This window comes from Anguilla rostrata, chromosome 16 (assembly GCF_018555375.3).
Source record: "Anguilla rostrata isolate EN2019 chromosome 16, ASM1855537v3, whole genome shotgun sequence".
Lineage (NCBI taxonomy): Eukaryota > Metazoa > Chordata > Actinopteri > Anguilliformes > Anguillidae > Anguilla > Anguilla rostrata.
The window spans coordinates 31,703,814-31,719,674 of record NC_057948.1 but is presented as its reverse complement, the minus strand read 5'-3'; the positions used below and the strand labels follow the sequence as shown (position 1 = coordinate 31,719,674).

Below are 15,861 nucleotides of genomic sequence, written 5' to 3'. Positions count from 1 at the left end.
AAAAGCTGCTGTACAAAGTTGCCCTCAGTGCAAAGTGTACTGGTTGTGACTTGCCTGGGGCCCAACTGCATGGCCCCAGATCTTATTGTTAAAGTCAGAGGTACACTGCAGGAGGAACGGTACTGTGGAGGTAGTAATTATACTTTAACAAGCCTATTTTACAAAGACTGCAGTTCTCCACATGACAAGTGATGCAGATTTGGAGTGAAGCAATCGACTTCACTCCAAATATCTCATTTGCTGAGGCTGGCCCAGATAAAGGCACCATTTCCTCTCTTAGTTACAGAAGCTCTGATGATACAGCTGCTGACAAAAATGAAATAAACAAAGAAGAACTTCACTAAAACGAATAAAGTAAATTAATAAAAAGTTATATATTTCTGGTTTGTAACATTTTTATTTGTTACCACGCTTACAGTATCCAGTGAATATGATTGTTATATGGTAGTTATGCATGTTCAATGTATAGCATGAATAACTATGGAAGAACTCTGAATCTTCAGAACATCTGCTAATTACTGAATGATGTAACAGTGTGCAGAAGAGGGCAATGCGATAAGCAGGCTCTTGAACATGCTCCATAAATTCCATTAAGGAGTAAGTTTAGCATTTTCACTGGGCCAGACGGAAAAAAAAAAAAAAACCTACAAAAGATATAAAATAACAGAACAAAAAAATAAGTTTTAAATGAGGAGGGACCAGCTGGCTCTGCTTTAAAGCAGATAAGTTCAAAAGGGGAGAGAGCAGAGAGAGTCACACAGACTATCGCCATGGAAACGGACGGGTGGGCGGGGACTCACTTGTTGCAGTGGTGTTTGAGGTGCTTCTTGTAGCCGTCGTCCTGAAGCAGGTGCTCGGGGTTGTGCTTCCTGATCCACTCGGCCTTGTGGATGTCGAAGGAGCTCACCTGAGTCTTCATCTTCTTCCCCTTCCTCCCCCGGGGGACAGGGGTGGACAGACCTGGGGACAGACAGACAGAACAGCGTGTTCAGAACGGCTTAAAGCAAGCTCCCAGCCCAACGACAGGAAGAAAGCAGCACAGAATTACTTCAATCAAGACGTCAGGCACTATTTCACGCTGTGGCTGCGTGGGTCAAATTAATCTATTGTTAGGAAGCACTACCAGAACATAAATATTAAGTCTAACATGCAAATTAAGTAAGAAACCTACATAATAAGATACTTTCTCAAAAGGAATTACCCACTGCCACCTGATATACGATACCTCGCTTAACTAAAATTTACTTTCCAACGACATTCAAAGATAGCATACAGTTTAACTCCATCGATATGCAATACTCATCAGTGACCACAAAGATGGAAAATAAAATAGAGAAACAAGAAATAGAGAGTGCTGCAGATGTCTATTTCGAGCAACAGCATTTTAATAAAAACCCCAGTGTGACCATGCTCAATCATTAGGTGTAATTTTCCATTTTCCAAATGTCTGATCTGATCAAAAGCAGGCATAATGTATTAGCTCTGGCAAATTGCTAATAAATGTACCTACTCAACCATCTACAAGTGTTACACAGAGCTCATTTTGCTCACTTAACGATCTATGATAGGTTCCTATGATTATCCAACACTTAATTAAAATTAATGGCGACTAAGAGGTGATGTACAAAGAGAAGGGTGACTAATGACTGAATCAACAACAGTGCCAGTAGCAGAAAATAATCATGAAATATAGCGATAATAACTCAAAACAAACATAACATAATAAACACAAGCTATTTCAATCATTTCCACTGATGAACGAAGGCAAGGACAGCTGTACACACACACACACACACACACACACAAGCAATAACACACACACACGCATACACAAACACTCACATTCACACATGCACACACACAGACACACACACACACACACACACAGACGCTTGCATGTACGCACACGCACGCACACACACACAGATACAGTAAACTCCAGGTGCTCTGTGATTGGTCCCTCCCTCAGCGACTCACCCAGGTGGTTCTGCAGTTCCCGGGTGCGGCCGTCCTCTGTAGGGGCGATCAGGTCCCACATGAAGCTCTTGATCTTGTCGTCGCCACGGTAATGCACCAGGCAGTAGGCCAGCAGGGCCCGGCAGATCATCTCCACATCGCGCTCGCTCAGCGGCCGCTTGAACCGGCCGTGCAGCAGGATGTCCTTCCACCGGCCCCACCTGGAACACAGCGACGTCTTTAACCCAGCACAGGCACACACAGCACCGATTCAACCCAGCACACAGACGCGCAGCACCGATTTAACCCAGCACACAGCGACGTCTTTAACCCAGCACGCAGACGCGCAGCACCGATTTAACCCAGCACACAGACACGCAGCACCGATTTAACCCAGCACACAGCATCGTCTTTAACCCAGCACAAGGGATAGATTTAACCCAGCACACGGACACACAGCACAAGATTTAACCAAGCACACCGACATGCAGCACTGATTTAACCCAGCACACAGTAAACTCTTTAACCCAGCACACCAACACACAGCCCTGATTTAACCCAGCACACACACACACACACAGAGTACAGATTTAACCCACCACACAGCACTGATTTAACCCAGCACACCAAGATGCACAGCACTGATTTAACCCAGCACGCCGGCACACAGCACTGATTTAACCCAGCAAACCAAGATGCACAACACTACCATAACATAGCCATCCTATCACAACCCAATGACAGATGAAAGGAAAAACAAGTTCTTACAGTAGATTTTACAGTTTACAGTTAGTCATAATCATTCTGTAGTGTAAATACTATGACAGCGACTGAAACAGCAGACGCCTTGTTCCAAAGTTTATCATTTTATGATATGCCAGAATCTTACGCCTTTTCTCTCCACTGCACTGCAAGGCATAAGATTCTGGCGTATCATAAAATGATAAACCTTGGAACAAGGCGTCTGCTGTTTCAGTCGCTGTCATAGTTTCCTCAAGAACGCAGCTGTGCTTTATTGTGTGTGTGTGTGTGTGTGTGTGAGTGACTGAGGCCTCTTTTGTGCTGAGCAAATAAATAGCACATGCGTCACAGTAGTTCAGGACTGTGGAGTGTCAGGGTACTGGAGTTTGTCTCCAGAAATTGTCAGTGCTGTTGAGTGCATCTCTGGAGTATGTCAGTGCAGTGGAGTGTGTCAGTGCTGCTGAGTGCATCAGTACTGCTGAGTGCCTCTCTGGAGTGTGTCAGTACTGCTGAGTGCCTCTCTGTAGCGTGTCAGTACTGCCGAGTGCCTCTCTGTAGCGTGTCAGTACTGCTGAGAGCCTCTCTGTAGCGTGTCAGTACTGCTGAGTGCCTCTCTGGAGCGTGTCAGTACTGCTGAGTGCCTCTCTGGAGCGTGTCAGTACTGCCGAGTGCCTCTCTGAAACGTGTCAGTACTGCTGAGTGCCCCTCTGGAGCATGTCAGTACTGCTGAGTGCCTCTCTGGAGCATGTCAGTACTGCTGAGTGTCTCTCTGGAGCGTGTCAGCACAGTGGAGTGCCCCTCTGTAGCGTGTCAGTACTGCAGAGTACCCCTCCGGACACTGTCAGTAGACCCCGCCCGTGTGACTCACCCGTACACTGTCAGTAGACCCCGCCCGTGTGACTCACCCGTACACTGTCAGTAGACCCCGCCCGTGTGACTCACCCGTACACTGTCAGTAGTGACTCACCCGTACACTGTCAGTAGACCCCGCCCGTGTGACTCACCCGTACACCAGCAGGTTCTTCTCCACGCGGAAGCACTCGGTGCGTCCGTAGCCGCTGAGGCGATCGTGCGGGCGGCGCAGTTTGGGCTTGTCGCCGCCGCCGTCGCTCTCGCCCTCCGACAGCTCGGCCAGCTCGTCCTTGGTGGCGCTGAAGGGGCGCGTCTGCTTGCGGACCCGCGGGGTGTCGATGACCAGGCTGTTCTGCAGGGAGGCGGGGGAGGAGAAAGAGGAGTCAGGAGGGGGAGGTGTGAGGAGGCTGAATCAGCAGGAGGGTAATGCATTATTAAAGAAGAATGAACCAGACAAGCAGTACAGAGTGGAATCTGCCAACTGACACAGAGCTGATTCAGTCAACTGACAAACAGAGCTAATTCTGCCAACTGACACACAGACGCCCAGCAACTCACTCTGCCATTGACTGTTGCCACGTCGATCTCTGCTTTCTTGGCCCACTTGTCCCAGAAGTTGGGGTCGTCCAGGGAGATGTCCGTCCTGTTTCCAGATGACACAAAACTGGCCTAAAATAAAAAAAAAATTTTTTTAATCAAGTGAGCGTAGCTGAAAAACTCCAATTCATGCACTGGACTAGAAAACATTCACAAAGTCATGATTCTTCAGTGGTCCTCAGCCCTAGCCCTTGGAGAACCATAAAGTCTGCTGGCTACGGCTTTCACATTAAAATCAGAACCTGTTATAGCTATGTCAGAAACTGCTTTAACTGATCACTGAAGTGCTGAGTTAGAAGGAAGCAGGCGTTCCTGTGGCGGGGCCAGGGCCGAGCCCCCTGCACTCTCAGACAGGAAATGGCGGCGTACCTTGGCGAAGGTGGAGCCCCTGCCCTCGGACTCGATGGTGATGGTCTTGGTGCGGCGCTGCAGGATCTGGTCGATGTCTTCCTCGCAGAACTTGGAGCCTTCGTCCTCCTCGTCCATGATGGCGCCGTAGGCCCCCTTGCGCAGCAGGTCCTCGATCTCCTTCTTGGAGAGCTGCTGCTGGATCTGCTGCAGGAGCGCCATCACACACACACACACACCGGCTCTCACACGGATCACGGTAACCCTCACGCCTACTTGCGTAACAAACGAGTCACAGACTCGCCTGAGGTGGGATTCGAACCCGGGCCTCTCACTCATCCAAAGATTTCATAAGCAAACGCGTTACCAGTCAGCTAAAGGCGAAATGGCCCCCAGCCAAGGGCAACATCGTTATTTTTGAATTTGAGGGTTGTGTCGTCCAGAGAGTATCGTCACGGTAACCTGCCATGAGACCATCACTTTACCGCACCTTTACCGTGCTTCACTAGCAAACTAGCCGAGCTACACCCGCTACACTCACACCGTTCATTCACTGCACTACTGTAACCACGGTAGCCAAAGCACAGCCAGCCAGTCAAAATGACACGTGGGCAATGAGGTCTAAGCGCTGCTACTAAAACATAGCACTGCGCTGAGTGTAGCACACAGCTCTAAAACTGAACCACTCTGACAAAAACTGGTTAAAATTTACATATTACACACCCACACACACACACACACACCACAGACTGAAGTACAGATGCGTGCTGGCGAAACTGCAGTACTGATCTCTGAACAGGAGGTGGTCAGCTCATTCGTGTGTGAAAGAGTGGGCGGAGGTTTCCGGAAAGGGGACGTACCCCGCCCGTGCCGCTCTCCCGCCCGCTCATGCTCTGCAGCACGGCCTTGTCCAGGCCCAGCTTCAGGCTGGCGCGGTCGAACATCTCCCGCTCGTACGAGTTCCGCGTGATCAGCCGGTACACCTTCACACACACACACGCGCACGAGCACACACACACACGCGCGCACAAACACACACACACAAACACACACGTACACGCACACACACACACGCACGCGCACGCGCACACACACACACGCACGCACGCGCACACACACACACACACACGCACACACACACACCGTACACACGCACTACATACACGCACACACACGCACAGCGACACGGCACCCACAACACACGCACGCACGAGCACACACACACAACACACGCACACACACACACGTACACACGCACACATACACACCACACACACCACACGCGCACACACACACACGTACACACGCGCACGAGCACACACACACACGCGCACACACACACACGTACACACGCACGTACATACACACACACACGCACACGAGCACACACACACATACACACGCACACACACACACACACACACAAACACACACGTACACGCACACACACACACGCACACACACGCACACACGCGCACACAAACACACACACACAAACACACACGTACACGCACACACACACACGCACGCACACACACACACACACACGCACACACGCGCACACACACACACGCACACGTGCACACACACATGCGCACGCACACACACACACGCACACGCACGCACACACACACAAAGGCACAAAAAATACTATTTAGCCACAAAAATTTTAGTTTTTGATCTGTTGACTGCTCCTCTGGAATATGAATTCATATCTCCAAGTGACATTTGGTGCCAAAAGCCACTCTTTTGATCAGATATATAATATCATATCTCGAGATAACCTTCCTCTATTTTTCTAGTGCCTTATTCATCATTCCTGCATATCTACAATCAAAATCTAAACGCTGCTCTCAGCTCACATCTTAAGAATGCTGTCTAAAGCTGATCAGAGATTTCTGTGGAAGTGCTCTGTCCACACTAAAGAGCCAGTAGCATTTTCCTTGTGACACAGACAGCTGAGCTGCAGTACAGCTGACCGGCCAGCAGGTGGCAGCCCAGTCAGAGAAGCTGGGGAAGCTCCCCTCTCACCCCTCTCTCATCATCAGGAGCAGCATTGTGAAATGTGAGCTTGACGCTACGTCACTGGGTGAATTTCCACAGATGGAAGCGATGGCGTTTTCTCTATCATAGAATGGGGGAGGTGGCCTTGTGAGACCAAGGCACAGAGAAGGTATTAAAATGCGATGAGTCATATGTCGTTTCCTCCCCGGTGTCCGGAGGAGGAATCGAAAGTGAAAGAGGGGAATGCGGGCACTGCTGTTTCGGGGCAGGGCTGTGAGTTTCACACGGAGCATTTCCCCTGCTGTGCGCGAGTCACGGAGGCGGAGTCACAGGGGTGGAGTCATGGAGGCTTAGCCACGGGGGCGGAGCCACGAAGGCAGAGTCATGGGGGCGGAGTCATGGGGGCGGAGTCACGGGGGCGGAGCCACGGAGGCGGAGCCACAGAAGCGCTCACCTGCAGGTCGTTCTGCGGGTTCCAGTCCGAGTCGAAGATGATGCAGGTGTCGGCGGCGGTCAGGTTGATGCCCAGCCCCCCCGCCCGCGTGCAGAGCAGGAAGCGGTATCGTAAGCGGTGTCGCCTGCAGGTTCCTCGGCTCTCTGCAGACCTGAACGCGGAATCCGGCCCACTGCTGCATCTCATGAGCCTGGCGCAGGTCTCCCCCCACACCACCCGTCAATCCTCTCATAGAGATACCTGTGACACACACACACACACACACCACCTGTCAATCCTCTCATAGAGATACCTGTGACACACACACACACACACGCCCATCAATCCTCTCATAGAGATACCTGTGTCACACACACACACACACACACACACGCCCATCAATCCTCTCATAAAGATACCTGTGTCACACACACACACACACGCACACACATGCCCGTCAATCCTCTCGTAGAGATACCTGTGTCACACACACACACACCTGCCTGTCAATCCTCTCATAGAGATACCTGTGGCGCACACACGCACGCACGCACGCACACACACACACACACACACACGCCCATCAATCCTCTCATAGAGATACTTGTGGCACACACACACACCTGCCTGTCAATCCTCTCATAAACATAAAGATACCTGTGGAACAGCACATATTAGTAAATATCTGAATGAGCTCTGTAGGAATGTGGATTGATCCCTGACCCCCCCTCCCCCCGCCCCACACAGTTGCTTACATGTCTTTTTTTCATTCATGCCAAAGAAAGACTGGAGAAAACTGCAGGGGAAGAAAGGAATGAAAGGCGGAAGCCTGTGAAGTTAAAACACTGCCAGACCCGGTGCTCAGAGAGCACGGACGGGTTAGATCAGACGCCCTCATCCAGGGGCGCTTTTTCGGCCGAGCGTTACCTTCTCTGAATGAGGAAGTCCTCCAGGATGTCCAGGCAGCGCACCATCTGGGAGAAGATGAGCACCTTGTGGCCCCCGGCCTTCATCTTGGGCAGCAGCTTGTCGATGAGGACCAGCTTGCCCGCGGACTGCACCATGGCCTGCAGGTGGAAGTCCGGGGCGCAAGGGCTGTACACCTCCCGAAAGTCCTCCAGGATCTTCTCCTCCGCCCCTACGAGACCGCGGGACAGGAGACGGGGGGGACGGAGCCAATCAGCACTACTCAAGACCACAACCACATGACCTCCATACCGGCCCTTCACTTCCTTCTATGACTTCCCTCACGCAGGAAAAGCTCACCCCGTTTGTGCTTTACTTTCAAATCCCTGTGTTAGGATCCACATACCGCCTGAACAAACAAACCAGCAAACTCGACAGTCAACATAACCGTCTTCCAGCTGGATGTGTGGCCTAGTTTCACAGCCGAACAAGACGTCAACATGACAGGCTTACGGCGCAGAGAGAGCCGTCAAATCAGAGAGCTGAGAGCCGTCTGAGAGGGAGCGTTACAAGACGGAGAGCAATCATTTTAACGATCACAAACGGCCAGCAGAACTGAGCGCGTGCAGCAGGGAGAGGGGTATTGGGGTGGGGGGTAGTGAGCGTGTCGGATGGCGATCCTTTGGCAGTGGAGGTCGACCCAGGCCCCTGTCACACCCAGCCAGCAGCACTGAGCACGTGCAGCAGAGAGAGCGGTTTGAGAGAAGTGGGTTGGGGGAGGGGAGAGTGAGCCGGATGGCGATCATTTGGCACCAAAGGGTGACGCAAGAAGGAAGGGGGGGGGGGGGGGTCAAAGAGTGCAGCCTGGCTCAGGGCGCAGCTGAAGCTGCGGGGGGAGACGGGGCCAAGGGGGGGGAATAGGAACCCAGGCCTTCACCCCCCTCTGATTAAACGTGACACGGAGCTGAAGCTGGTTTAGCCGGTTAGCGTGTGCGGGCTGCAGGGAATGCGCATTAATCCCTCTGACGCAACGCCGCGTATTAAATAACGTGAAGTGGGTCAGCGGTGCGACGCACAACAGGAAACCGCTGCGTGATGTTTACAGGGCTGCGATATGCGCATGTGATCAGGAGCGATCAGCACTGCGGCCGCATCAGGGGCCAGGCTGCATACAGCACAGAGTCTCACAACTGTGCATGTAGTTCCAGCACTGATAAAGCACAGAGTCTCATAACTGTGCATGTAGCTACAGCAGAGCTTCAGCACAGGTAAAGCACAGAGTCTCATAACTGTGCATGTAGCTTCAGCACAGGTAAAGCACAGTTTCCACAGTCCGTCTGGAGAGGAAGAGAGCTGCTTTCCTGTGCCAGGGGTGGTATGTGTGTACAGAGGGCATTGGACAGACAGCTGACTGGCTGGTTCTTTATGTTCCACTAAGACACGCATTACTGTAACCCATGGAGCCCGTGCCACCTCTGTAATGTGCCAGGACCAGTTGCCTGTGACTAAGAGAATGTATATCATAGATAAATGATTTGAGTTGACAAAGCAGGCAACTCATGGAGTAAGTTAAATATTTGAAGGAGAGTACCTCTGATGAGGTTAGGGACTGTGACCATGTGACACGGTCCCTTTGATGAGGTTAGGAACTGTGACTGTGAGGGACTGTACCTTTGATGAGGTAGGGGAAGTTGCAGTAGTGTTCAGTAGTGTTGAGTACCTTTGATGAGGTAGGGGTGGTTACAGTAGTGTTCAGTACCTTTGATGAGGTAGGGGTGGTTACAGTAGTGTTCAGTACCTTTGATGAGGTAAGGGTGGTTACAGTAGTGTTCAGTAGTGTTCAGTACCTTTGATGAGGTAGGGGTGGTTACAGTAGTGTTCAGTAATGTTCAGTACCTTTGATGAGGTAGGGGTGGTTACAGTAGTGTTCAGTACCTTTGATGAGGTAGGGGTGGTTACAGTAGTGTTCAGTGGTGTTCAGTACCTTTGATGAGGTAAGGGTGGTTACAGTAGTGTTCAGTACCTTTGATGAGGTAAGGGTGGTTACAGTAGTGTTCAGTAGTGTTCAGTACCTTTGATGAGGTAGGGTGCTTACAGTAGTGTTCAGTACCTTGAGAGGTAGTGGTTCAGTAGTGTTCATACCTTTGATGAGGTAAGGGTGGTTACAGTAGTGTTCAGTAGTGTTCAGTACCTTTGATGAGGTAGGGTGGTTACAGTAGTGTTCAGTAGTGTTCAGTACCTTTGATGAGGTAAGGGTGGTTACAGTAGTGTTCAGTAGTGTTCAGTACCTTTGATGAGGTAGGGGTGGTTGCAGTAGTGTTCAGTAATGTTCAGTACCTTTGATGAGGTAGGGGTGGTTACAGTAGTGTTCAGTACCTTTGATGAGGTAAGGGTGGTTACAGTAGTGTTCAGTACCTTTGATGAGGTAAGGGTGGTTACAGTAGTGTTCAGTAGTGTTCAGTACCTTTGATGAGGTAAGGGTGGTTACAGTAGTGTTCAGTAATGTTCAGTACCTTTGATGAGGTAGGGGTGGTTACAGCACTTGCGCAGCTCCATCATGGTGTTGACCAGGTTGGGCACGTTGGCCTGGCCCGCTCCCTTGGCCAGGAAGGAGAAGTTCTTCTCCAGGATGGCGCGGTAGTACTTCTTCTGGATGTTGGTGAGCTCCACCTCCACGATGGTCTCCTCTTTGGGGGCAAGCTTCTTCTCCACGTCCTCCTTCAGCCTCCTGAGCATCATGGGCTTCAGTATGGCCTGGAGCTTCTGGACCTGAGGACACACGTTTATCTATCATACCATCTTCTAACTCAACTATTACCACCAGTATTAATATCAGCACTATTAGAAGTAGTAACAGTCTGGTTTTGTAGTAGTAGTACAATTCCCATATTTATTTAAAAGGATAAAGGAGTCTGAAGGATAATTAAAGTGTTTTGATTGAACTAAGTACTGCCTGAACTGAGCCAGAATGGCCACTCTGAGTGCTTCTTTCCTAAAGAAAGCTTGGAAACTCTGCACTGCGGCTTTCAACAGCGAGGACCCGGGAGCCTCCCGACTATGGTGTTAAAATCCAAATGGCTGCCAGCAGAGCAGTGTGCAGGAGGGGCGAGACAGTAACCAGAGGAGGTGTGAGACGCGGGGCGCTCATCGAGAGGAAACAGCTTTCCAAAAACCGCAGAAAACAAACAGGGAAGTTTCTCACTGAACGCGTCACCGAACGCGAGCCTGCCTTTGCATTCTGTCCACAGGTCGCTGGAAGCAAACTGTGTAAAAACCACTAAAGACAGAATGGCTCATGGGTAACTGGGTCTCCTGAAACCCCAAACATCAGCGATATGCAGGTGCATTTAGTTCTAGTGCCCTGCCAAGAGTCAGCGTGACCTAGTTGGAAAGCTGCTCTCGCCCTACAGAACTGCATACACACCGAGAGGACCTCCTGCGCCACCTGCAGGCTGACTGAGGAGCAGCAGGAAGGAGCAGAGCACAGGAACAGACTCTATAACTGTATTATATAACAATCTTGATTTATATAATTAATTATCATGTTTTTTCCCCACTGACAGCTACAGCCCAGCCCACATGGAGGTGGCAGTTTGCGCACAGCCACGCTTAAAACTGAGCACATCCTTCACGTCACCGCGCCGACGGAGGTCCCGCGCGCAGCGGCGGGTACGGCGGGCGGCGCTCGTACCTGCTCCTCGGTCTTCAGGTCCCCAAACTCCTGGAGGAAGGTGTTCTCCGAGGGGAAGCGGGACGGCTCCAGGAAGTGGAGCAGGCTGAAGAGCTCCTCCACCGTGTTCTGCAGGGGAGTGCCCGTCAACAGCACCTTGTGCTCCTGGGAGAGGGAGAGAGAGAGGGAGAGAGGGAGGAGAGAGAGAGAGAGAGAGGGGGGAGAGGGAGAGGGATGGGAGAGGGAAAGAGAGAAAGGGAGGAAGAGAGAGAGAGAGAGAGAGGGAGGGGGAGAGAGAGAAGGGGAGAGAGGGAGAGGGAGGGAGAGAGAGGGAGAGGGATGGAGGGGGAAAGAGACGTGAGAAGCGAGGGAGAGGTAGAGAGAGAGGGAGGAGAAAGGGAGAGGGAGAGGGATGGAGGGGGAAAGAAACGTGAGGAGCGAGGGAGAGGTAGAGAGAGAGGGGTGAGAAAGGGAGAGGGAGGGAGAGAGAGAGAGAGAAACATGAGAGGTGCTTTATGGCTTGCAGGACAGCCGATGCTGCACACTTCTAGGTGCTGAAATATCTTATTGGAAAGCTCTTTGTCAAACGCGTCCTCAGGGGCGTGAAGGGGATCTGAAGCAGGCGGTGGGGGGGCATCCTTCATTCGGAATGGCCGCCTGCCTTGTTAGCGTTCGAACGCGCGACGTTGCCGTCGTCATATTCGCATCCATTCATTTTTAATCCTTTAACCGGGCGGGCCACACAGGAACAGGATCTCGTTTACAGCAGCCAGAGCGCAGGCTGAGCAATGAAATCAGGCAGCCTGTCAATAGCAGTGGAGGCAGGCCTGAGAAATGACAGGAGGGGAACCGGTTTACTCCAGCCTCTCGCCCCGCACCCTGACACACGCAGCTGTCACTGCTAAAAGGCTGCACACCTCATTAAAGTTTCACCTATTCCTCACACTTTTCAGAGAGGAAAATACAAGATGAGCTCATTGGATAGACTAGACATGCTGCGTGTCCCACCTGTGGTATGGGGAGGCACAGACAGAGAGAGAGGCAGGCGGGTCGGAACATCGCACCATCGATCGCGACGAGACACGACCGCTGACAAAAAAAAACCGAGGAATTATCAGCTCATTTTACGCACAATAGATTCATTCGGCTGATTTGAAAAAGCCAGAGACATTAACCACAAACTACGTGTCTCTCTGATTGCCTTGATTATGATCTGACCATTTAAAATCCCTGTTCACTTTCAGCTATCTATATTGATGACAACTTCTTTTTTTAATATATGACAATTTTTTAATATTCAATTGCAATAATACCATGAAGAGTGGCTCTGATATTGACACGACACTTAATTCTCCACAAGTTCGGCAGAGAACCATTAAGCGAAGACAAATAGTGCTATCAGGCGGACTAATGCATCAGTGGAGCACCTTTAGTATATGCTCTATATTACCAAAGGCTCTCCAGAAACACTGCACAGTGTCAAACACACTGGGACAGTCGCTGATGACCTCACCTATGGAAGCTCTTAATTCCACTTATGCACCGTATTTAATATATTGACAGGTAGACAGAGTAAGGAGTGGGATACTTACTATTTTATATATTCCTTTCCTCACCCGTCAATAACGCCTAACCTTATTCAGCAACGTGTTTGTATATTCCACTTTATAAATGTAAAAATCCAACGCTCGCGTTGCCTACTGCTGCATTTCAAGAGCTGTGATTCATGCATTTATGCCACCTTCTGTAAGAACTTCCTGCAGGAAGTGCAATTTGCGTGAATATTAAAAGCAGCTAAGAGACGGGCGAAGGGGCGCAGCCGGCGTGTCAGAACGCACTTCCTGTGGGGTTGCCGGGGGGGACGGGCCGCGGAGCGCATCGCTACACGACACGCCGCGGCGCTAGCACGACAGGCCCCTCCCCCCTCCCCTCTCCCCTCTCCCCACCGGCGCACCGCTGATCACCGCGGCGAGACTGCAGTCACGCCGCTGACACCTGCTTTACCGCGTAGCGAGGGGCCGGGCGAACGCGCTCACCGACCAGCGTGTGCGGACGCTCACCAACCAGCGTGTGCGGACGCTCACCGACCAGCGTGTGCGGACGCCCGCCTCACCAGATCCAGCAACAGCAATTTTTACGCAGGAGCCCCAGAAAAGACATCGAAACGCTGCAAGCTTCTCAAAAAAAAGGAAGTGACACGAAAAACCTCAACAGTGACTTCCTCCAAAATGAAGCAGTTACAGAGATCTGAAGGAGCGCGGCCGGTGTTTGGGTGGGAGAGGACTCGGCGCTGTGATCGGGGCGCGGGTGAGACGGAGGGGCCGAGGTTTGGACTGAGCGCGCTCCCTGCGGGCGGCCCTACCAGGCTCATCAGCTTGAAGCCCTCCAGCAGCTTGCAGTTCTTGTTCTTGAGGCGGTGCGCCTCGTCGATGATCACGCAGCGCCACTCGATGGCGTTCAGCTCGGGGCAGCCGCCCAGGATCATCTCGAAGGTGGTGATGACGGCCTGGAACTTGTAGGCTCCGTGGATCGGGCGTCCCTGTAGAGAAGAGCACACCAATCAGAGCTCCTCCCTTACACACACACACCATCAGAGCCCCATCACACACACCAATCAGAGCTCCTCCCTTACACACACACACCATCAGAGCCCCATCACACACCATCAGAGCTCCTCCCTTCACCACACACCATCAGAGCCCCATCACACACACAATCAGAGCTCCTCCTTACACACACACCATCAAGCCCTCACACACACCAATCAGAGCTCCTCCTACACACACACCAATCAGAGCTCCTCCCTTACACACACACCAATCAGAGCTCCTCCCTTACACACACACCAATCAGAGCTCCTCCCTCACACACACACCAATCAGAGCCCCTCCCTTTACACACACACACCAATCAGAGCTCCTCCCTTACACACACACACCATCAGAGCCCCATCACACACACCAATCAGAGCTCCTCCCTTACACACACACACCATCAGAGCCCCATCACACACACCAATCAGAGCTCCTCCCTTACACACACACACCAATCAGAGCTCCTCCCTTACACACACACCAATCAGAGCCCCATCACACACACCAATCAGAGCTCCTCCCTTACACACACACACCAATCAGAGCTCCTCCCTTACACACACACACCATCAGAGCCCCATCACGCACACCAATCAGAGCTCCTCCCTTACCCACACACACCAATCAGAGCTCCTCCCTTACCCACACACACCAATCAGAGCTCCTTCCTTACACACACACCAATCAGAGCTCCTCCCTTACACACACACCATCAGAGCCCCATCACACACACCAATCAGAGCCGCTCCCTTACACACACACCATCAGAGCCGCATCACACACACCAATCAGAGCTCCTCCTACCAACACCATCAGAGCCCCTCACACACCATCAGTTCCCTCACACACACCATCAGAACCCCTCCCTTACACACACACCATCAGAACCACATCACACACACCATCAGAGCCCCATCACACACACCAATCAGAGTTCCTCCCTCACACACACACCAATCAGAACCCCTCCCTTACACACACACACCATCAGAGCCCCATCACACACACCAATCAGAGCCCCATCACACACACCAATCAGAGCCCCATCACACACTGCAATCAGAGCTCCTATCTCACACGCGATTGGTCAGACAGAGAACAGCCTGAATAAACAGGATGAGGTCAACACTTGGGACCACAGGCGCTGCTGCAGCATTCGATCTGACAGCATGCAGCAGTGTGCAGCTTCAGCTGCTTCATTAACTCTGTTCTGCACGAACGCCGACAATTACAGCACTCAATAATGGAAAACGGCAAATCCCAGGAAATGGCTTTACATTAATCGCAACTAAGCTTCGTTACCACGAGAAAGCGGTACGGTACAAGCTCCTCCCAATCCCCCCCTGACTCTCCAATCGTACTGCTGGATGTCAGGCCACGCAGATTCACTGATCTGTACGACGTGTGGACGGGCTAATCCAGTGGGCCCGGTGCAGGGGCTGGTTCACCCAGGCGATCGATAGCGCTGCTGTGAAACGAGACTCTTCTTCGGTGGTTTCGGAGCAGGCGGAGCTGTCAGAGGCAGCCCTGGAGGACCAGCGCTGACAGCTCTGCTCAGACAGCTCTGCTCTGATCCAGCCGGGTGGCTGCTGCTCTTTCCTGCGCTGTCTATTTGCGTACGCTCACACGCCGTCGCTGTCGGGACAGATCACAGCGTGCGTGTTCGCCCGAGCCCCCCGATCACACACCTCAGGCGTCTGCCTGCCGAATTTCCCTCCCGGTCTCTCCCCCCTCTCTCACTCCCCCCAGCCCCCCCCCTC

General features: G+C 51.8%; 1 protein-coding gene across 1 annotated transcript in view; it reads right to left on the bottom strand.

Moving 5' to 3' along the window:
- LOC135242642 (chromodomain-helicase-DNA-binding protein 9-like) overlaps window positions 1-15,861 on the bottom strand; it is an 81,773-nt gene that overhangs the window by 17,068 nt on the left and 48,844 nt on the right. The window contains exons 13-25 of the mRNA XM_064313796.1: window positions 13,870-14,046; window positions 11,529-11,672; window positions 10,351-10,606; window positions 7,859-8,069; window positions 7,321-7,350; window positions 6,891-7,091; window positions 6,576-6,642; window positions 5,355-5,477; window positions 4,516-4,698; window positions 4,108-4,218; window positions 3,702-3,901; window positions 1,978-2,177; window positions 801-960 (exon numbers count right to left, since the gene is read on the bottom strand). Coding sequence (XP_064169866.1) covers window positions 801-960; window positions 1,978-2,177; window positions 3,702-3,901; window positions 4,108-4,218; window positions 4,516-4,698; window positions 5,355-5,477; window positions 6,576-6,642; window positions 6,891-7,091; window positions 7,321-7,350; window positions 7,859-8,069; window positions 10,351-10,606; window positions 11,529-11,672; window positions 13,870-14,046 — 2,063 coding nt within the window. The remainder of the gene's footprint in view (window positions 1-800; window positions 961-1,977; window positions 2,178-3,701; window positions 3,902-4,107; window positions 4,219-4,515; window positions 4,699-5,354; window positions 5,478-6,575; window positions 6,643-6,890; window positions 7,092-7,320; window positions 7,351-7,858; window positions 8,070-10,350; window positions 10,607-11,528; window positions 11,673-13,869; window positions 14,047-15,861) is intronic.